Source organism: Macrobrachium rosenbergii, chromosome 37 (assembly GCF_040412425.1).
Source record: "Macrobrachium rosenbergii isolate ZJJX-2024 chromosome 37, ASM4041242v1, whole genome shotgun sequence".
Taxonomy (NCBI): domain Eukaryota; kingdom Metazoa; phylum Arthropoda; class Malacostraca; order Decapoda; family Palaemonidae; genus Macrobrachium; species Macrobrachium rosenbergii.
This window is the reverse complement of record NC_089777.1, coordinates 6706635-6727883: the sequence shown is the minus strand read 5'-3', so window position 1 is coordinate 6727883 and position 21249 is coordinate 6706635. Positions and strand designations below refer to the sequence as shown.

Genomic DNA, 21249 nt, shown 5'->3' with positions numbered 1-21249 from the left:
CCGGGTCTGTTGAAGACTAGCCCTTAAAAGGCCTACCCTTGATAGTCTTAAGATACAGTATGAGAAAGAGCATACAGTGTTGTTGCAGTTGAAAAGACTTTAAGTAGATCATCCAAGGTATTTCATTAAAATGTTAATCCATGCTCACTGTTCTTTATTACAAGCAACATTACGTGGAATAAACGAACTTTTCTTGTATTGTTGATAATTTTATGATCTATTCTTCCCGTGTCCAGCTCAGTGAAGAGTGCCACTGTTATTTCTCAGTCATTTTCATTGAGGCTTATGTTTAGGAATAAGCATGAATCGAATGTTCAGTTAGTTAATCGTTTCTAAGTAGGGATTGATTTGGAAGGATGCCTTAGATTAGAAGGGACTGTTTTTAGGAAAATTACCTTGATACTGCATGTAGTTGTAACATTACCAAGTTATTCACTAGGTATGGTTTGGCTATATTTGTAACCATTAGTGTTATGTGAAGTTATGTTTTGTATTTTGGAACATAAGACTAAAAAAAAAATTTTTTCTTAGATGGTGTAAGCATTCTTACATTTACTACTGTACAGTTAGGCCACACTGCATTTCAATGTTTATGTTGTTAAAATGCAAACAAGAAAATGTATGAATAGTAATTTACTGAGAATGACAAGTCTTTTTGCTATATGTGATAGACTGAGAGAGAGGTTGACACAATCCTAAGTGCTTTATCAAAATTATGAATGCCGATAAAAATGCTCTATGTTTGAATGTTGACCATGACCTTTGTTTATTTTCTCACAGTTGGCTGACTATATGGATGAAAACTTCATCATAGCTGCGTTCCGTGCTCTTGGGGAAGAGAATGTGCAGAATGTGAAGGTAATAATATGCATAAAATGCCACAAGATCAACACTGCTTTGGCTTTTTGATGTTTTCTGGACAAATTCGGTTCAGTTTCTCTTTTGTATTTTACTGCCATCGTTCTCGGTAAATTATGTCATGCTGTCTAATGAGCAGTGTACAGTACAGTATGGTAATTTTATGTACTTTTAACAATCCTTTTTTAACTGAATGGAGAAATGACAGTAGTGGTCAGAGATGCAAAAACTGTCCCCTTATACCCAAACATCTGTATTGATGACCTCTTAAATTCATTTTGTATCAGTTGGATTAACCAGCATATGCAAAATTTTTTTATCCTTGGTTTTAGGAGATCTTATATATTACAGAAGTAACAGCACCTAAAATGTTGTACAGTGATCTGATGCCAATGTTTAAAGAATTTGAGAGTGACCGTTGATTGCCAAATAATCTTTGCAAAGGTAAAAAGGAGTTACATTAAACTCAATTTGGAAGAATTTTTCTAATGTATACTATATAGTGTTTCTGTATTTAAAGAAAAAGGGAAGAGGTAATTTTTTGTTCTTTAGACTGCAGAATCCAGCTTTAGATTTAAGATTTTATCAGGTCAATAGGATGCCATAATGCTCAGCGGCATTCACTTGTGTTTGTCATAAACTGTGTACTCAGTAACCTGTGTTGAAAACTTCACTCCCACTGCGGTGATGATGAAGGGTAGTTGCACTGCTTCCGAGCCTCAGCTCTTGGTTAGTTGTCACTTGTATATACTATGAATGGATATGGAAAATTATATGCTGATCATTGTGATAATATTACAGTACTGTATTCCATCCAGAAAAAATCAACATTGCACATGCAAAGCACAACTTTATATGGCTGAAGAACCTGTCATATATGACCAATAAATATTTCTTCATTGATAAATGAAAAAACCTATGAACTATAATTACAGGTTCATTTCCATAAGTTTTTGGTGATGCAATTCAGTTCATCATTGAAATGGGAAGTTCACTCACTTCAGACAGAAAATTTTGAACATTAAAGCAATAATGCTCAGGGTCGGGTGTAAAAGGATAACAGTACTGCATTTGAAAATGCAGTACAGTACAGTATTTGATTTGACAGTTATATTGTTTGCTCTTTGAGTTTTAGAATATGGTAATTGAAAGGTGCATAAGAAAATTCAAAAATACGGAATGGGATGAAAAATTGTGGATTGTAACCAGAATTTTGTTTGAACAGAATCCATTGATGATGTTTTGCTATCATAAGTCTACTGGATTGAACTGTTTAGTCTGTAGTATTATGTCAATGTTTGTTTAATTTAGTAGTTTATTGGTGCACGAATGCGCCAGTAATTTTAAGTTGGAAGACTAGGTACTTTCTAGTTTTTCAAATATTTTCATACTCAATCTAATACTGTACTTGAATAGGCACGTATTTTTATTTTTTTTAGGCTGATACTTTACATAGCTATTTTATGGGTGATTTTGTATTTTACTTACAGAATGATAAAGTTGAGATGGATGCAGGAAAAATTATATACCTCATCAGTTGTTTATAGTTTTGGAACTGTAGGTAAAACCTTTATCTTGCAAATTTTTTGAAATCCTAACTTCTTTAGTCATCAGAACTGGGCATAGTGCAATTGCATGTTTTTGAGAGAAACAGATGCAGAAAATAAACCACTGATCTTCAGTTGCAGCTTCAGTATGTAGAGTTTGTTCTAAATTAATTTTAATTACTTGTTGGAATGCATTTTAAGGTTTAGAATTTGGCTTGGCGGCAGGATCTCGGCTGTCCATGTCTTGTTTTATATCTTTCAATCCCTTGTAAACCTTGTAGGTAGAGTTTTCTACTGTGATAAGTATATAAGTATAAATGAACATTTTCCATGACCCATGAGTAATACCTCAAGCAGTTTTTGGTTAGAATGTCATGTCAAATCATATCAGCCATATGTTTTTCATATGTACCTGGTAGTTTATTGGGAAGGGATTCTCTTACATGTACAGTAGCTATAAAGATGAATATTCAATGAATCTTGAGGTAAATTAAGAATCTACAAAATTCCAATATCTTGGAATTTTGCCCAGTTACTGCTTATGGAAGTAGGAGGTAGACTGAATGTAAAATTGAATGTAAAATTAGATATTGTAAATTTTTTTGACATTTAGAAGGACACTATATTACCAGGGAATGGATGGTTTGCCTTTAGGCATACACTGTACTGTACTGTATTGTATTATAGTCAGGTAAAGCAATATGCTCAGTGAAATATGTACAGTAGTGTTAAATAAAGAATTTGCTTGCAGGTTGTTTGGCATATGTTGCTACTGTACAGTCCTACAGTTATTAATCATGTGTTGATTTTACTGCTGAGAGATCAGGTGTCGGCTGTTAATTATGGTAATTGCTTCTGTAGGTCAGGTACTCCATGTAATTGATATGGAATGAAATGACAAAGGAATGTTGAATATTGTGGCATGTATTTTAATAATGTTGAAATTCTGAGCATTTCCTGTAGAAAGTTCAGATTTCATATAAAATACCTTTAGTATAGTAATTAAAGATGTTTTAGACTGTGTATAGCCTTGCAAGATTCTGTATTTTTTGTTTCAGGTGATGAAGAATCGCTATACTGGCCATCCAGCAGGCTATTGCTTTGTTAACTTCAATTCAGATCAAGCAGCCTTGACTGCCATGCACAAACTCAATGGCAAAGTCATTCCTCACAGTCAACCTGTAAGTAAAATGTGCAAAAGACCTTTCAACCTTGTGATTCTATAGACTTGAGTAAAAATAATTTGCCCAGAAACTGGTACTTGTAATTATGTGAAAAGGTGCTTTGTATAAAATATTCCGCCTTATGTTTTAATGTTATTTGTGACATTTTGTAAAGTTGTGCTCATAATTCATGCATATGTTTTAAATTGTCCAGGCTGTCCAAAAGCCAGTTCTTGGGTCAAAAGTAAGGTGTATTCAGATTTTTGTTTCTCTTCTTTAAATCTTGTGATAGTTAACATTCCGTTTCTCATTGTCTTGATATTGTTTACTGTTAGTTTCTAGAGTTATGCATGCCATCTTGAATAGGCGTAGCTTTAGGTGCTAGCTTTTTGGCAACCAGGTGTGTGAAAGGCAAGCATAGTTGGCAGGATAGCCTTCACTGCTCACCATACAAGCTTACCACTTTCTTCAGCCACTGTGAAGTTAACACATAACTTCCCTGCTGTTCTTACTTTCAGTTACTGAGACATGCATTCACTTTGATTATATTTTATTTTCCATGTGCTTGACTTTGATTTTTGGGTTTAAAATCTGGTTTTACTTTTCTTTGTAGCCTGTCCGATTTAAGTTGAATCACAGTAGTACCAGAGGAAACACAACAGACAAGGAATTTTCCTTGTGGGTGGGTGATCTTACCCCAGATGTTGATGACTTTGCCCTCTACAAGACCTTTGGCAGTAGATACAACAGTATAAAAACAGCAAAAGGTTTGTGTACATTTGTATGTTCCCAGATTGACATGAAAATTTCAGATTTGTTGTGAAATTTTCTTACTAACTGTAATTTGTGTTTGTATATGATATACAAAATTTTTATTTAAATTAGGATACTGTACAAATAATAGACCTAATTAATTTATAATTTGTAAAGGATGAATGGGTAATATTGGGTGATAATGTCCTGTTTGCAATAACAACGACTGTATTACACAGTGATGTAGAATTTGTTTATATATCTTGCCATTAGTATCCTATGTAATTTAGTAATTTTTTTTTACAGTTATTTATGACCCCAATGGCCAGAGTAAAGGCTTTGCCTTTGTGAGATTTTATTCAGAAGATGAGTACAAAGATGCTTTAACTCACATGAATGGTTTCAAAGGACTAGGCCAGAAGCCCTTGAAAGTGAGCTATGCTGTTCCTAAGAAGCAACACTACCCTGGCATGTAAGTTAATCGTATAGAAAACTTGCTGCATGATTATTTTCTGTAAGGAAGTGTATCACTTATTAATGCTGTGTTTTTCCTACCAGGAACAATATTTTTTTCATATAATGAATGCATAGATAAACATTTAATTATGTTGTAATGTTCCATATGCTGTTAGGTTAATTTGGGTTGGCCTTTTAAGGTAATTTGAGCTGCAGCCAGTCAATTTAAAACTCCAGTAAACATTATTTGATTGTATAGTACATTAAACTGTTTACTCCATGTTATGGAAAGTGTAATTGATTTAAAAGTATTTTCTAAATGGAGAGTAACTGGCTAAAAGACATTGTGGTAAATTTGAAAGCATTCAGTTTAAGGAAATTAGAAAATTTTTCATAAACTAGATTAACAGCATGTAAATTTATTTTTCACATTAACCATTGTATGTCTTTATTTGGAACATTTCATGTAATGTTTAGAAAAATTAATTTCATATAAGTAACTTACCAAGTAATTACACAGCTATACTTTCCCACTCACGCAGCAGCTTAAATTTTAAAAATTGCGGTAGCGCTTCTATTATTTTTGTGTAGGTGACTACCCCACCCACTATCGGGGAACAATAGGAACAACAAAGCAGAAAGCATCACTTCTTTTCAGCTGGCCTGTGACATAACATAGAATGCTTGCAGCAGCTTTTGTTGATTTATTTCATGAAGTTATTGGGTCTGTCCTTCCAGGATTCGGTGAAGAATTCACTTACTGTGTAGCCTTCAAGCTTTTTAGCTTAGCTCAGATTGTGTGTATTCCTAATTTTGTGATTGTTCCTACACGATATACAAACCATGGTCCTTTACATTAGGAATTAATTACGCAAAGCTGGAAATGGCTGTTAAACTCTTAAACAAGGTGGTTAGGCAGTAACTACCATCCGGTAGGCGGGAATACCTGCCTGCCCGGATGTAAACATTCCAGTTTGCTTTCAGCCGTCATGCATTGCAGACGTGTTTTCGGACCTCTTTGCCTGACTGTCATTAAGCTCATTTTTTCCGATGGGATCTTTTTTTCTTTTTGTGTATATATTTTGTGTGTTTGATATTTGTTGATGTACAAACCCACGATTTATGATAGCCTTATGTAGGCCGTTATCCCCCAGCGTGTGTGTCTTGGGTTTGGTGGCCAGGGGCATAACAAGTTCACTCCCCTTTTATTGGACCTCGCACCCTCTGCTTGTACAAGGGCATGACTGTATCCCTATTCTGACTTGTGCTGAGTTATGCTCTTCGCTGCCTCATTGTGGATGAGTTTGCTGGGAGGAAACTCCAGAGGAAGGTTGCCAGGCGTGGTTGAAAACTTTTTGCTTCCGACAGCGCCCTTGGTAGCCGGCCCTTCGTCCTCATTTCTCTCTCCTGGTAAGCTTTCCCTTCTTGCTGTCCCTTCTTTGCCCTCTTTGCTCGCTTGTCAGGCGAGGATCGTTGGGGGGTGGATATCGGGTGACCTCTTCATAGGGGTTGCCTCTCGCTTCATAGGGCAGTTCCCCTCGGAGCTTGAGGAGTCTCCCTGTACTAATCATGTTTGCTTTTTTCTTCAGGTTGACTGTGAGCATTGTAGACACAGCAGTAGATGGCTGGATATCTCACTGTTGGATATCTTAGCTTTGAGGAGTTTCCCTGTGACACTCATACAGTGGTTACTTCGGAAACGACCACAGTACCTTGGTGGTGATGGCTTAGGTCTGCGTTGGTGTCTTCGGTTTCTGTGTATCTGTGGTTCCATCTACTCTCACTGTGCCTCCTGTCCTGATTGCTCCTGTTGCCCTGGCGACCAACCACTGGGCAGCTCCTGCTGTGCCTCCTGCCCCAGCTGCCTGGTTGCCCCTGTTGCCACTGCTGATGCTCATGAAGCTCCTGCAGGATGGGCCGCTCCTGTCTTGCCTCCTGCCTCAGCTGCCCTGGTCGCTCTTGTCGCTTCTGGTGTTCCTGCCACCTGGGCCACTCCCGTTGTGCTTCCTGATTTAGCTGGCCTGGTGGTTTTCTTGTTTTCTGACCACCATCCTGTAGAAGATGTCAGAGAAGAGATCGAGAAAGAAGTCCTGTGAGATGTAGTTGTCTTCGTCAACTTGATCTTCGACTTCATCTTCTGCTGCCTTCTCCCCTTCTTCTCAGGCTCATTCTGAAACAGTGGGCGAAGAAGAGGGGGACTGCCTCTCCCTCCCCTAAGAAGTCCCACCATGGGGCTTCTAAGGAGCTTCCTCCCTTCACGGGGAGGCAGTGGGATCTCTTGTCGACCCTTCCCCACCTTCGGGCTCAGGAACCAAATTGCTTACCCCAGGGTCTTGCGTTTTGGGAGTTGGCAACGACCATGCAGACTTCGGTTGCGCTCCCATCGCTATTCTAGGGGTTCTGCTTCTAGACTGGTGATGTGCCGGGTGCTTGACTTTGTTGAGTCACACCAATGCTCGCGAATCCTCAGAGTCTCGTGCATCCCGAACCAATGTCAGAGAGACCTCTAACTGCCTCAGTTCAGGCACAGGGCGAGAGAAAGAACCAAGACATGCAAGAGTCTTGGTTCTTCCTGCCAGTACTGAGTTCTGAGTGCTTGGTCAGTTCTGAAACAGTGCTCGGTCAGTTCCGAACCAGTGCTCGAAACAGTGCTCGGTCAGGTTCCCAGCTTAGTGTCTCGGTTCCCAGGGTTCGAGCACCTGGAGAGGCAAGGAAGAAGTTCCCTTCAGAGGTCCTGCAGGACTTCTGAGGGACTACCTCTCTTCGGAAAGGCAGTGCTTTCTCTCATTTGGCTCTTCCCGGCCCTTGGGGTCGGGAACCAATTCGCATTCCCCATTGGGGTCTCGTGCCTCGGGGGCCTTGAGTGCCCAACCTTTTGGGACAGCATTCTTGATTCTAGTTCTTAACAGTCTGCGTCTAAGACTGATTCTGTGCCTGTCCCTCGGTTTTCTTCGGAAGCCAAGAGGAGCTTACTCCCGATGATTGTTCTTACAAGATTTGGGAGTCTCACCAAGCGCATGGACTCCTTGGAATCTCGAGTGCTCAGTGAGGAGCCCTTGGATTCCTTGGGATCGCAAGCGCTCAACTAGCGAGTCGTCGAGTGTCCAGGATTCTGCGGAATCTTGGAAACTCCCCAAACCACTACTAAGGAGTTCACTCTCTGGTCGGTTTAGGCACAGGACGAGAGAAGGTGTCGAAACATTCAGATGTTTCAACACTACCTGCCCACTTTGTTTTGAGTGGTCGATCAGTTCCGGAACTTGTCTCGAACCCTTGGGTTCGAGCACTCTGGTTAGCAGATAAGAATCCTCTTTAAATCTTCTTCTCGAGTGGCTTCGGCCTCGGAGGAGATTAAAGCATGTCTTGAGGACAGCGCTAGTTCACAGCCGAACTTTTCCGGCTCGGTTCGGCACAGCCCTGCTTGGTCGCCCAGCCACCGATTGTGTTTATGCACTCAGTTCTGATCAGCTCAGCCCACTCGGCTCAGCCTGCTCGCCCAGCCACTGATCGCATTTTGAGACTGGCTCGACTTGCTTGGCTTGCTCACCTGGCCCGTGATGGCGTTTACGTGATCGGCTCAGCTTGCTCTACGTGATCGACTCGGCCTGCTTAGTTCAGTGAACCAAATACCATCGAGGTTCTCCTTCCTTCAGGAGACTCACCTCAAGTGAACTTTCGCTCTCGTCAGGTTATCGCTCTGCCGTGGCATTAGCACTCTCCTGCCTCCTGCTTTAAACTCTTTCAGTTGCTGCCGGGGTATGCGAGTTGGATAGAGAGGACTCTGACAAGTTTTGTTTCTTATCAGAATTCCGCTACAAGGATCGACGTCTCAGGCTCTGTTCTCGGACCGGCTCGCCGTACATTCGTGTAGTAGAGGATGGCTTTCTGGGTACTGGCGAGGTTATCCCTCTAAGAAGAGGAGATGGGGAGTGTCGATTTTCTTTTTGCAGAGATCTTCATGCTGATTCGTCAGCACAATGATCTCAGGGTTTTGTTGGGGTTGCCATGGTCCTTGCTCGCTATAAGGGCTTTCTCGACCAGATGAATGCCTTTTCCCTAGACAAGGAGTTCATTTTGGTCGAGCCACCCAATCAAGCTCCTTTCCCTTCCTCTTCCTTGACAGAAGCGATTCTTCTTGCGTCAGAGGGGTCTTATGCCGACTAGCAGATTGTCCTGGCTCAAGCTCATCCGGACTTGGATCTCTTGCTGTTTTTCTTTGCTGCAATGGGTATTCCCTCTCACAACAAGAGATGGCGAACCTTGAGGACACCACTATGGTGTCCCTCCAGGTAGTCTGATGAATCTTTGATCCTTCACTTTTTCAAGAGTTTGCCTCCTCGGATGCGATCATTCCTGAAGAGGTCTCTGCCTCCTAGAGACTGTTCCAGTCTAGAGGTAGGTTTGCCTACCCAGCATCAGAGAGCAACCTGTGGGCAGTTCTGGTACTAAGAAGAGGGACACTGTCCTGATACCGATCTCCAGTCTAGTAATTCCCAAATAGTCACATTCCCTCAGGAATGGACCTTTACTTGGTTCTGCCTCCCTCTTTTGCAGAGAGTAGGTAGATACCGTAGTAGTCAAGGAACATGCCAGGGCAACCACTTTGTCCTCCGGACACCATCAGCCTAACCCTTCCTCAGTCCCTAGAAGTCTCAGGCTCCAAGGGCGCTCGCAGAACACTCAGCCTTCCTCATTTTCTTCTTAATAAGTGTGCATATGTGTGCATGTGAGTACCCTTTTTTCATCCCTCTTTCCGTCAGGAAGAGGGCAGAGGGAGGAGAGGAAGGGGGAACACTCAGAACAGCGTTCTCCTCCTGCTGGTGCCTTGATGAAGGAATGACTGTCAAGTCATTGGGCTATATGACAGCACCATAGCTGAGATCTGGCAGTGGATATCCTTCAGTAGAAGTATCTATTTCCTCCGGGTCTCAGCCACCTTTCATCGAACTTCCATTCCTTCTCCTCTCCCATGTTCCCAACTTCAGGAGCAGCGAGCCCAGCTAGAGCTAGTTGTCTTTGGTGTCCTGTCGTTGCTGCAGAAGCTGTCCCCTTGGGCAGCATCGCCTTTGATTCTCTTCATGGAGAATGAAGGAGATATGCTTCTAGTTCGTAATCCTTCCCTCTCTCGAAGGATGAGGGAGGATTTGCTTGATCGACAGGAACCTCTGATTGTCTGCATATTTTCCTTGAGACATGCTTCTGTTCTCAGATGCACCGACCGGGGAATAGGCACACACCTGCAAGACCATTGTCTTCGAGGTGTGCAACCGAGATAAGTACCTTCTCATCAACATCCTGGAACTCGGGGCAGTTTCCTGGCCCTCCAAAAGTTTCAGGATCGGTATTTTGAGATACTCTGGGGTGTTACTAGGGAACAACACCACAATGTGCCCTGTGGTAGAGAAAGATATTGTTATAAAAGACAGCTCCCATGGTTCAATGCTGCAATTAGGGAGGCTAGGAAAAACGGAGGTTGGCAGAGTCACGTTGGCATAAGCATAAAACAAAGAGAAATTGAATGTTATATGTGGAAGCTAGGAATGAGGTAAATAGATTATTAAGAAATGTAAAGAAGACATATTATAATGAAAAAGTAACTGAGGTTGGGTCCAATATCAAAAGGCTGTATTCTCTGTTTGATGAACTTTTAGGAAAATTAAGAGGCATGTTTTACCAGACGGGAGGTCTGAGCTTGAATTGGCAAATGAATTTGCTGAATTCTTTTGAGTCAAAGGTTGCCTGTTTACTTTGTAATTTCACAACTGATGTTTCTTGCCCCTATCCTTACTTTCCTGATTTTCCTTTCAAAGTTTTTGCAGTTTGAGCCAATTTCACTGATGCTTACAAAACTATGTTCATTAGTTCTGGCCGCTCTTATTGCAGTAACGATCCTTTTCCAATAAATGAGGTCATCGATGCCCCGAACATAGATAGGTTATTGCAATTGCAGCTTCGATAGTCAACTTGAGTATTACTAAGAGCTTAGTCCTGTCCTCTGAAAAAAAGTTGCTATCATTAAACCATCTCTAAAGGATCCCTTGATCATCAAGAATTGAAATCTTACAGACCAATTTCTAACTTGTCTTTTTTGTCAAAATGATCGAGACTTCCGTTTTAGATCAACTCAGTCAGCACTTGAAAGTAATTGGAGCTATTCCTGAAGATCAGTCGGCTTATCGGAAATTCCATTCTACTGAAACAGCTCTTTGTGCCGTAATTAATGATTTGTTAGGTTTCTCTGATGACGGTAAATGTAGCTTGCTTATTCTCCTAGATCTTAGCGCTGCTTTTGATACAGTGGTTCATGAAGTGTTAATAGAGGATATGACTGCTATTGGGATCGATGGGGATGTTCTTAAATGGTTTAATAACTATAAATGTAGCTTGCTTATTCTCCTAGATCTTAGCGCTGCTTTTGATACAGTGGTTCATGAAGTGTTAATAGAGGATATGACTGCTATTGGGATCGATGGGGATGTTCTTAAATGGTTTAATAACTATTTATCGAATAGATCTTTCAAGGTGAAGGTTAAAGATAGATATTCTGAAAGTAGAAAGCTCACCACGGGTGTTCCACAAGGAAGCGTATTTGGCCCGGTTCTTTTAGTATTTATACAATCGAGTTGTCTTGGATATTTAAATTACATGGCGTTCAATGTAAATTTTTTGCTGATGACACCCAGTTTTATTTAATAGTGGATGACATGATTGAAGATCAAGCTGTTATTGATAGACTCATGGCAGATGTTTCGAAATGGATGCAAAAGAAAAAGCTGAAACTAAATGAAAATAAAACTGAATGTATTCTAATTGGCACTAAATATAACTTAAGAAGGTTTGATAACGTTAATAGCATCTCCATCAATAAGGAGAATATTTTGTTAACTGATAAAGTCAGAGATCTCGGGGTAGTAGTTGATGGTTCTTTGACATTTGATGAACATATTAACAATGTGGTTAGGACCGCAAATTATCATCTGAGGAATATCGCATCCATTAGAAAATATCTTAACGAAGATGCCACTAAGCTGCTAATTAATAGTTTGGTAGTTAGTAGAGTAGACTATTGTAACTCGTTGTATTACAACTTACCTAATTATCGACTTAAGAAACTTCAAATGATTTTGAATAGAGCTGCTAGACTAATTGTTGGTATATCCCCGAGAGAACATATTACTCCAACCTTAATTAAATTACACTGGTTACCAGTTAAAGCAAGGATTATTTTTAAACTTTGCGTCTTAACATATCAAGCTATTAGCACGGAGAACCATTGTATCTTAAAGGTTGCCTGAAAAGATACGTAGTTGGGCCTGGTGTTCATACACGCCTTTCCCGTGATGATTTCAGACTTGATGAGCCTCGCAACGACCACTCTGGGTACGAACTTTTTAAGCACTGTGCTCCTAGATTGTATAATCAACTTCCGGTATCAGTTAAGTGTGCTGAAAATATCTTTCAGTTCAAAAAGCTATTGAAAACCCATTTATTTTCACTCAGCTATAATATTGAGACAAATGCAATTAACCCTCTTTACATTACATAGACTTTTAAACTTTTGTAATTTTTAACTAAAATATAAGTTATTTGGAAATCCCGTCTGAACGCTTAATAGCGAAAGAAGGGATACTTGATAAACCGTCAGACATAGACATAGACATAGTAGTGGGATATGTCAACGAACAAGAGGGTCGCGTTTCCCTCCTGTTTCTTCGGTTGACTGCAGGTGCTCGAGTGAACTTTGGTGCACTCTGTAGAGCTGCCAGCCAGATACACTCCAGTCAATGGGATGTATTGGCATACAAGCTCAGCCTCTGGCATCGAGTGATGAGGACAGAGAGCTCCCTTCACTCAATTCTTCACACAGAGAGGTTGCTCGACTTGAGGGCTCCCTATCATCCTTCTGTTTGCCTCCCAGCTCAACAGAAGTTTGCAGGTCTTCTGCTTAATCGTACCAGATCCACAGACTACTACGGTGATGCATGCCGACATGGTGGGACAACCTCCACATCTTCACCTTCCCCTTGTATTTGTCTAATTCGCAAGGTGTTCAGCAAGTGTCATTCACCCCAAGTTTAGATGAATCTTGGAAGACTTCACCTTTTGCCTGACCTGCTAGCTCTGCTTCCAAGGCACCGAGAAGAGTTCCTCCCTGACCCGACCTTATGTGTCAGTGACACGTGAAGCAGTTCCTCAGGCAGTACAATCCCTGTGCCTTCACAACTAGAGACTTATCCGGCTTCCTTTGCAAGCATAGGCTTCTCGCCAAGCGGCAATGGAGATAGTTGGATATCTCTATCATCCTTTGCAGCAGTACATAGGGATTGGATCCGTCTTCACTGGTTGGTGTTGTTAACAGGACTTTTTCTCTAGTCAGAGCCACTCTTCAACAGGTTGCGGGGTTCCTCGTCTCCTCCTCCGATGGTTGCTTCTCTCCGATTCAGTTGTGAAAGATTTAGCTACTGATGAGAAGCTTCTATTGGTCTTGCTGTTCCAAGGGCCTCAGGTCCGGGTGGAATGTGACTCATCTTGGGTTCCTGTCTCGTGTTTTGCATGCGCCCTTACGAGAGTCGTCAGACAGAGATCTGCCTCTCAAGATCATCTCTAGTCTCGCTCTGGCCTTGCGTAGAGGATGGACGGTCTTCATGGGCCTACAGGGGATGGAGATCAATGCCTCAACACCATCTGGGATGTTGTAGCAGACTCCGAATCCGTTGGCGTCTATTGCCAGGTTCGAGTCCCTCTTGATCTCCTCCTCCTTGGATTTTGTTAATTGATGACCCAGATCAATCGCTACTTTGTCTTGTTAAGGTGCTGCAGTACTTTCTGAAAAGGCTTGACATCCCCAACCTGGATGTCATCTACTTTTTCACTGGTACTGACTTTCCCAAGGAAGAAGTGTCTAAGGACACATCTTTCTTCTGGCTTCGTGAGGTAACCGGAAGGATGTACGCTACAGCTGGCGACAATGACCCTGGTAAACTCCGCCTAAGAGCTCACGAAGTCAATGGCCTGGTCCATCCCTCACATTCTGGAAGATTCTGTCGGTCTGGAAGCAAGATGTGGTCTCATCAGACCACATTTGTCTTCTACCTTTGGGTCTTTGCCTGCATGCCCTTGGAACCTTTTTTCCTTGGTCCTGTGGTGGCTGCTCAACAAGTTGTGTTTTCTTACCCAGCTTCTTTTAAGAGGACAGGTAGCATCTCGCCTAAGGTGTATGGTTCTGGAAGTGAGAAGGATTCCGAAAGTGACTGGCCTCTCCTCCTCCTCCTTCCTTGCCCTTCTACTTCTCTTCCTTTGGGCAGAGAATGGGGACTCAAACCAACGCTGGAACTGGTGTCTGATGCAGTAAGTGTACACATTGAGCACCCGTTCTGTTTTTCTCTCTAGATTCACATAAGCACTCCCACTCCTTGTAGCAAGGGGAAGAAGGAGATCCTGGCAATAAGGGAAACCCTTTTTCGGGTCTTTACTTACTGCCTCCGACTCAGATTCTTCCCAGCCTGTTTTCATATGGGTTACAGTTCCTCACTCATTCGAAAAGGTCCAGATGTCTGACATTTGATCTCGCAGTTCCTATACTGCGATCAGTATGTCAGAGGCACGGTACTCCTTGCTCTTTCGACCAGGAGTAACAACCCAGGTGTGCAGAACTCCAGTGAGTTTAGAGAGACTCACTCAGATTCCTCCCTGCAACCAGAGGGTCTTCCTAATGCTAAGGACTGTTGGTTTGTATATAGTGTAGGAACAAATCACAATTTTTTAAAGTAAATTTTATTTTTCCTAACTAGACAAACCTGAGGTCCTTTACATTACATTTTTATGCCCACCTCATGCTGCTACTCAATCTGAAACTTGGGCCAAAAGCCAAACTGGAACTTATACATCTGGGTAGGCGGGTATTCCTGCCTACCGGATGGTAGTTACTGCCTAGCCACCTTGTTCAAGAGTTTAACGGCCGTTTCCAGCTTCGCTGTAAGTAATTCCTGATGCAAAGAACCTCAGGCTTGTATAGTTAGGAAAAATACAATTTACTTTAAAAAATTGTGATTTTACCGTGTCAGACTCGAGTTCCTCCAGCATTAGGTATATTCGAGAGGGTTGTAAGACTAGGTTAACAAAAGCCACTTATGATTCTCACATGATTTGTTCAAATTGTAGGGGGCAGATATCAGGCGTCTAAGGAGAAAGGGGCGTTTATGCCAGAAAAATAAAAAAACATAAAACGTTGCTCTAGTCATGCTCTTTCCAATGGTATGACTTATAAGCCCCTGCACCATTATCTATAAGAGCTATTGTAGGTTGAAAACTGTTTTTTTCATCTGAAAGATTATGGCCAAAATTGGCTTGCGCGGTTAATTAGAAAGGGATTTATGCGACTCGACTCGGTAAAAGGTAAAATGTGGCATACTACAGCCGTAGATTGTGCACATACAATTTGGGCTTCTTAACATAAAGAATCGGGATGCAACTATGTACATCTGGGATGAAGCAACAGCAAAGAGGGGCTCTATTGAGATAGCTAGCTATTTGCTTGACTGGATTAAGGATAATCATGACCCAGAGAAACAGACAAAACTAGTTATTTTCACAGATAATAGTTCTGGACAAAATAAAAACTTGAATGTGACGCTCTCGTTACTCAGGTTGATTCATGAGAAGTGTTTCTTCACCATTGAGCATTACTTCTTAGTTCCGGGACATTCGTACATGCCTTTCGATCGCAATTTTGGGAACATGGAACGTGCACTTAGAAAGCATGCAAACATTGAAACAAAACAAGACGACATCCGCCTGATAAAGAATGTTGTCAGGAGAGGCTTTAAAGTCAAGGAGCTTGAACAAAAGGACTTCCTTAATATCAATGAACTACAGAACTATGTTGTAAAAACACGTAAGGCCAAGGAAATTAATTTTAAGGATTCAAGGGTCGTAGTTTATGATTGTGGCTACAAGGAAGGCTTTAAAATAAAGGGGTCTTATAGTGAAGATGCCCCTCTTTATAATGTTCGCATGATGAGAGGGAAAGCGAGATTCAGTGCAAAAGCCTTTAACCTTGTGGAAGTTGCCTTGCAACCAATGTATAATGGCCCCATTCGTATTGCCAGTGACAAGTTGGAGGACCTTAAAACCCTTTGCCTGTACATAGCTCCTGTAAAGCAAGAGTATTTCCGGCAAATTATTGCTGCACAGAATACCCTCCCCGGCCCCCCTCCTGAGCCTGCACCTAAACAAGGGCGCCCCAGTCGTCGTGAGCAGGATAAATTTGCAGAGGACGACGATGATGAGGTGCAGGAGAATCTTTTTGACTACTAAGTCAAATCAGTGGGGGGAGGGGGGCATTTGGAGCAGATGCAAGATCTTCGGGAGGGTGAGTGTTATTATCATTAATTATTTTGTTTTATTGCCATTTCATTAATGTTTTTGTCCTTGTTCATTCAATTTACAGTCTTATTTTTTTTTCTAATGCTTAATCATTGCTTTAGGGTAAGATTGTGTTTGTTGTTTTTGTGTTTGCTTGCATGCTTGCAATTATTATTATCTTATTCCAATATTACTTTGTGGCAATCGATGTGTTACAAAATATTCTTATTTTACATTTAATTTTATAACAATGTTTTTTTCATTGTACTGTTTATTGTTGCATACTATGAAAATGCTGTTTGCCTGTGCTCCCTTAAGGCAAATTAGGGAATTCTTAGGGTTAGGTTATTAAAATGAAACAACGTAACAATAAAAAAATACCTTTATTGTTATTTTTTTTTTACCTAAAACTGTAAATTCCTTCCAATTTGCTATTTTGCGTATGTTTTGACGCGCGCTTGCGGATCTGGAATACAATTTTAGGACTTTGGGGGTAGTGGGGGTCGGAATGAAACAACTATCTACCAAAAAAAGTCTTTATTTCTAAATTACAACATAGAAAAATATTCTTTTTTATTGTACTATTTTGCGTGTGTTTTTACGCACGCATGCGCGCCAATAATGCAATAGTGTGTTCTGAGGGATGCGAGGGGTTATGGTGAAATGATTTTATAGCAAAAAAATCTTTGTCATTTACAACCCAAAAAATATTAATTATTTAATGATTTTATTTTGTCTGCTTTGATGCGCGCTTGCATGCGCACAAGCCATTCTCAAAACAAATTTTGGGGGTCTGTAAAAATTCCAACAACATCATCTATAACTTGCCGCAAGTTTCATCTTAATATCTTTAATGGCTTTCCTTCTACAAACTTTTAACTTTAACCCTTTGTTTCTCCTTTTCTATGGCCTTTTTGTATTTTTTAAAAAATGGCATATTGGCCCCTGTCTCCTTATACGCCTGATTATGTTCGAAAGAGCTTACTTGTGATGAGTGTAAGGATTGGGATGATAAGCAGTGGAAGGGGTTAAAATCACAGATAAACTTAATAGAACTAGGAAGAGGAAGGCGGCCTCTATGCCAAGAGTAGGGCTTGTAGCCTAGAACCTGCACCTAGATCTAGTGCTGTAGATGATCTTGCCATTCCTTCTTCCCCTGTTCCAGCCTTTTCTTCCATCCTCAGTCCTCCTAACATTGTAACGTCTCCTGTGCCTAGCTCCCATGCTTGCGAACCTGATGCCATTGCCAGTCTTGAGTGCAAGTTTGACTAAGTTTGAGTTAGTGGTGAATATAGTGGCTGAATTAGGGCTTCCCTAAAAGTCCTTTAGGACAAAGTGAATAGTGCAGTGCCAGTGCAAGTGGAGGAGGTGGCTGCCCATCCTGCCAGTTGTAGACAAAGGTCCATGTCATACTTTCCTGAACCGGGGAGGAGACATACTGGAGGTCCAAAGGAGGCCGGTGGGGTTTGCCCATGGTAGTCACTCCCACAGTTGAACCTGTTGTGCCCACCCAGGCTTCAAAAGACAGCCATTGGAAAGGCATCTCAGTTTGTGCTCACCAGTTATCTTCAGACTCGGATTCCAGTCCCAGCAAGAGCTGCCTTTGGCGTTTTCCAGGTGAGTCTCATCCCTTGGAGAGACGCACGGACGACATGGACAGCTCTCCGCTTCTTCCTTCCAGACGTTTTAAGGATCCTCCAACAGAATGGGCCCTGAACTCCATGGTCTGCAACAGTCTATGGAAGCTGTTGGGCAGGCCGACTCAGACATGTTTGCCACATCAAAGAGTCACCGTCTTTCTCTTTTGTTCGCCGGTTCCTGACCCCCAGGCATGGGCGACTGACACAATGCTGCTAAACTGGTTGAATTTGGACCTTCATGCCTTCCCTCCATTCAACATGGTAAGGGAAATCGCCAACAAATTTCGGTCCCATCACAATGTGACAATGACCCTGATAGCTGTTTTTGCCACTCAAGGAATGGTTCCCGGCTAAACCTTTTTGTGGATTTTCCCAGACTGCTCCTGCAAGATCCGCATCTACTCAGACAGCCCTACCTTTGGAGATTCCATCAAGGACTATCCACTCTAGCTCCGACAGGCTTCAGACTGTGTGGAGATTCGTCAGAGCAAAGGGATTTTCAAGGCAGCTGCGGAAGCTGTTGCAAGATGTAGACATCAGTCTTCTTGCCAAGTCTACCAATCGAAGTGGGCTTTCCGTCGGTGGTGTAGCAGTTGTAACATCTTGTCTACTAAAACTTCTATACCCAGATAGCGGACTTCCTCCTTATCTTGAGGACCGCCAAGGGCTCTCTACGTCCACAATCAAAGGCTATAGAGCACTGCTGTGATCTATATTGCTCTGATCTGTATTTAAGCATAGGGGCCTAGATTTGGCTTCTAACTAAGATCTTAGTGGTCTCATTAAGTCATTCAAGACTTCCAAGCAAGCAAGAGTTGACTCCGTATCTTGGAACTTGGACGTAGTTCTAAAGAGGTTAACGGGCCTGCTTTTGAGCTACTCCATTCCATGTCCCTTAAGAACTTGATGAAGAAAACTCTCTTCCTCGTAGCCTTGGCTACTGCCAAACGAGTGATTGAACTACAGGCCATGGACAAGCAAATTGTTTTCGCCCAGGGAGATGCAGTCTGTACTTTTACGGTATGTTTCTTGGCAAAGAAGCAGACACCATCCAACCCCTGGCCACACTCGTTCACCATTAAGAATCTTATGGACATCCTCTGTCCAGAAGAAGAGGTATGACCTAGACAGAACCAAGAGAATCAGAGGCCCTTCCAGTAATCTCTGGTGCTCTGTCAGAAATCCCTCTCATCCCGTATCTAAAAATGCATTGTTTTTTCTTAAGGATCTAATTGAGCCTCACTCACAGATCCAGGAGGACGTCCTGCGTATCTTTAAGGTGATAGCTCACGAGATTAAAGCGGTCGCCACCTCGTATGCTCCCAGGCATACTCTATCACTTTCAGCAATCCTTCAGTCAACTTACTGGAAGTGTAATTCCATTTTTGTGACTCACTATTTGAAAGATATAGAAATAGTTTTTGAAAACCGCAGTGCCCTTGGTCCATTATCAGTGGCTGGCAATGGTATTGGGGGAAGAAGCATAGGAGCATTCCTTCCCATCCCTGGCCTCTTTGCCTTGAAATTAGGGTGTCTTAAGTTTTTTTTTTTAGGGGAACCTGGGGGTTACTTTATACCTGGAATGCCCACCAGTCTTTAGTGATTGGGTTATGGTTTTATTTGTTTTACAGTGTAGGTGACAGTGTTGTCTGGTCTTTATTGTCTTTTTGTTACTGCACCCAAGGCAAGGACAGCTACTCTTATGTTTTGTGGGTAATCGGAATACTTTACTCCAAAACTCCACTTAAAAGTAGTGACTACTTGTGACTATTCCACTAAGTCACTACTGGTCAGGATGAGCCCTGACCAGAGGCAGTAATCACCTGCAGTAGCTCTCTTACTAGGTAAGAAAACAAGCATTTTACCAATGCTAACAGAGTATTTGTTTCAAATTAATCTTCATAAGGGCACAAAAGAAGTGACTTTTTCTGTTTTGTTCCTATTGTTCCCCAATAGTGGGCGGGATAGTCACCTTCATGAAAGCAATAGAAGTGCCCGCGATTTTTAAAATTTAAGCTGCTGCATGAGTGGAAAAGTATAGCTATATAATTACTTGGTAAGTATATATATGAAACTTAATTTTATCATGAAAATACCATTTTATCATGAAAATAACATTTTTCAGTAATGTATACTTTTTTTTTTATCTGATAACAGGAATCCCATGGGTGGTGATTACAGTCAGTACTATGAACAGTACTGGAACAATTACGCAGCCTGGCAGAACTACAATGCTTACTATGACCCATATTCATCTTCGTATGGGGACTACAGTACTGGGATGGAAGGGGGCTCGGGAGATTCAAAAGATGCGAGCAAGGAAGATTTTGAGCCAGTAGGTAAGTTTTAACTCTGTAAAACACTCCCTAAGCTCAGTTAGATAAGGACATAGCATGAACACTTTTGATGTTTGATTCAACTATTGAATGAAACATTGTGTTCAACACTCCCTAAGCTTAGTTAAATAAGGACGTAGCATGAACACTTTTTGATGTTTGAATCAACCATTGAATGAAACATTGTGTTCAACACTCCCTAAGCCTAGTTAGATAAGGACATAGCACGACCATTTTTTGATGTTTGAATCAACCATTGAATGAAACATTGTGTTTAACACTCCCTAAGCGTAGTTAGATAAGGACATTGCACGAACACTTTTTCTATGTTGGAATCAACCATTGAATGAAACATTGCCATTCATTTCTTCCAAGCTAAATCTGTGAAAGAATAAAGGTATTACATTGTTGCTTTTTATTTGTAACCAGAACATTAAAATATGTATTACTGTACACTATTTTTGTTACAAGAGAGTTTTCACTGAAGCCATTTTTTCTTCTGACAGAATGGAATGTTCCAATAGACATTGATAAAGCCAATAAGGAGTATATTGATCGAAGTGAAGAATTATGGCAAGCTATTGAGAAAGCTCGATGGAATTTCTGGGATGAAGGAACCAAAGAAGAAGAATAATATCTTTCCATGTGACTCATTGTTTTTATGATCTTGTATCAATAAATTTATTGGATACCATGCATTATGTAGTTTACTTCCCTATTAAATTGAGTTTTAAATCTTCTGCACTCAATGGTTATATTGCTATTAAGTATCTTTGGATGTTCTACATACCATTATTTCAATTAAGTTTATGGGAGAAAATAGTGGTCCCTGTTATGACCAATGGGACATCTTCATGTTTTTATAAGTAACCCCTGTCCTTCCCAGGTGGAGCTGATTGGCTACTGAGTCAACAAATGGCTATTCAGTCAATAGAAGAGTTAATATTCATGCAGTACATGAACTTCTTCTTCCTTGAACCATCTGCTCCAAACACACAGTACCTAACTATACTGGCACTGGAACCTTATACACAGCATGCAACGAGCATACAAGACATTGAGGTTTACACTATGTAATTGATAACATTTTTACTTAACAGTGTTTTGTTTTCACAGCAGCACTGTGTGCAAT

General features: G+C 41.2%; 1 protein-coding gene across 5 annotated transcripts in view; it reads left to right on the top strand.

The window, feature by feature from the left end:
* The window catches only part of Secp43 (tRNA Selenocysteine associated protein), a 33475-nt gene extending 12660 nt beyond the window's left edge, over positions 1-20815 (top strand). For 3 of the 5 annotated variants that reach the window (XM_067081373.1, XM_067081371.1, XM_067081372.1), the window contains exons 2-7: positions 781-858; positions 3464-3586; positions 4182-4335; positions 4628-4793; positions 19939-20120; positions 20624-20815. In XM_067081373.1, the coding sequence (XP_066937474.1) occupies positions 793-858; positions 3464-3586; positions 4182-4335; positions 4628-4793; positions 19939-20120; positions 20624-20751 (819 nt within the window). In that variant the 5' untranslated portion in view covers positions 781-792 and the 3' untranslated portion in view covers positions 20752-20815. The remainder of the gene's footprint in view (positions 1-780; positions 859-3463; positions 3587-4181; positions 4336-4627; positions 4794-19938; positions 20121-20623) is intronic. The other 2 variants (XM_067081374.1, XM_067081375.1) reach the window with 1 other exon arrangement.
* Positions 20816-21249: the final 434 nt, after the last annotated feature.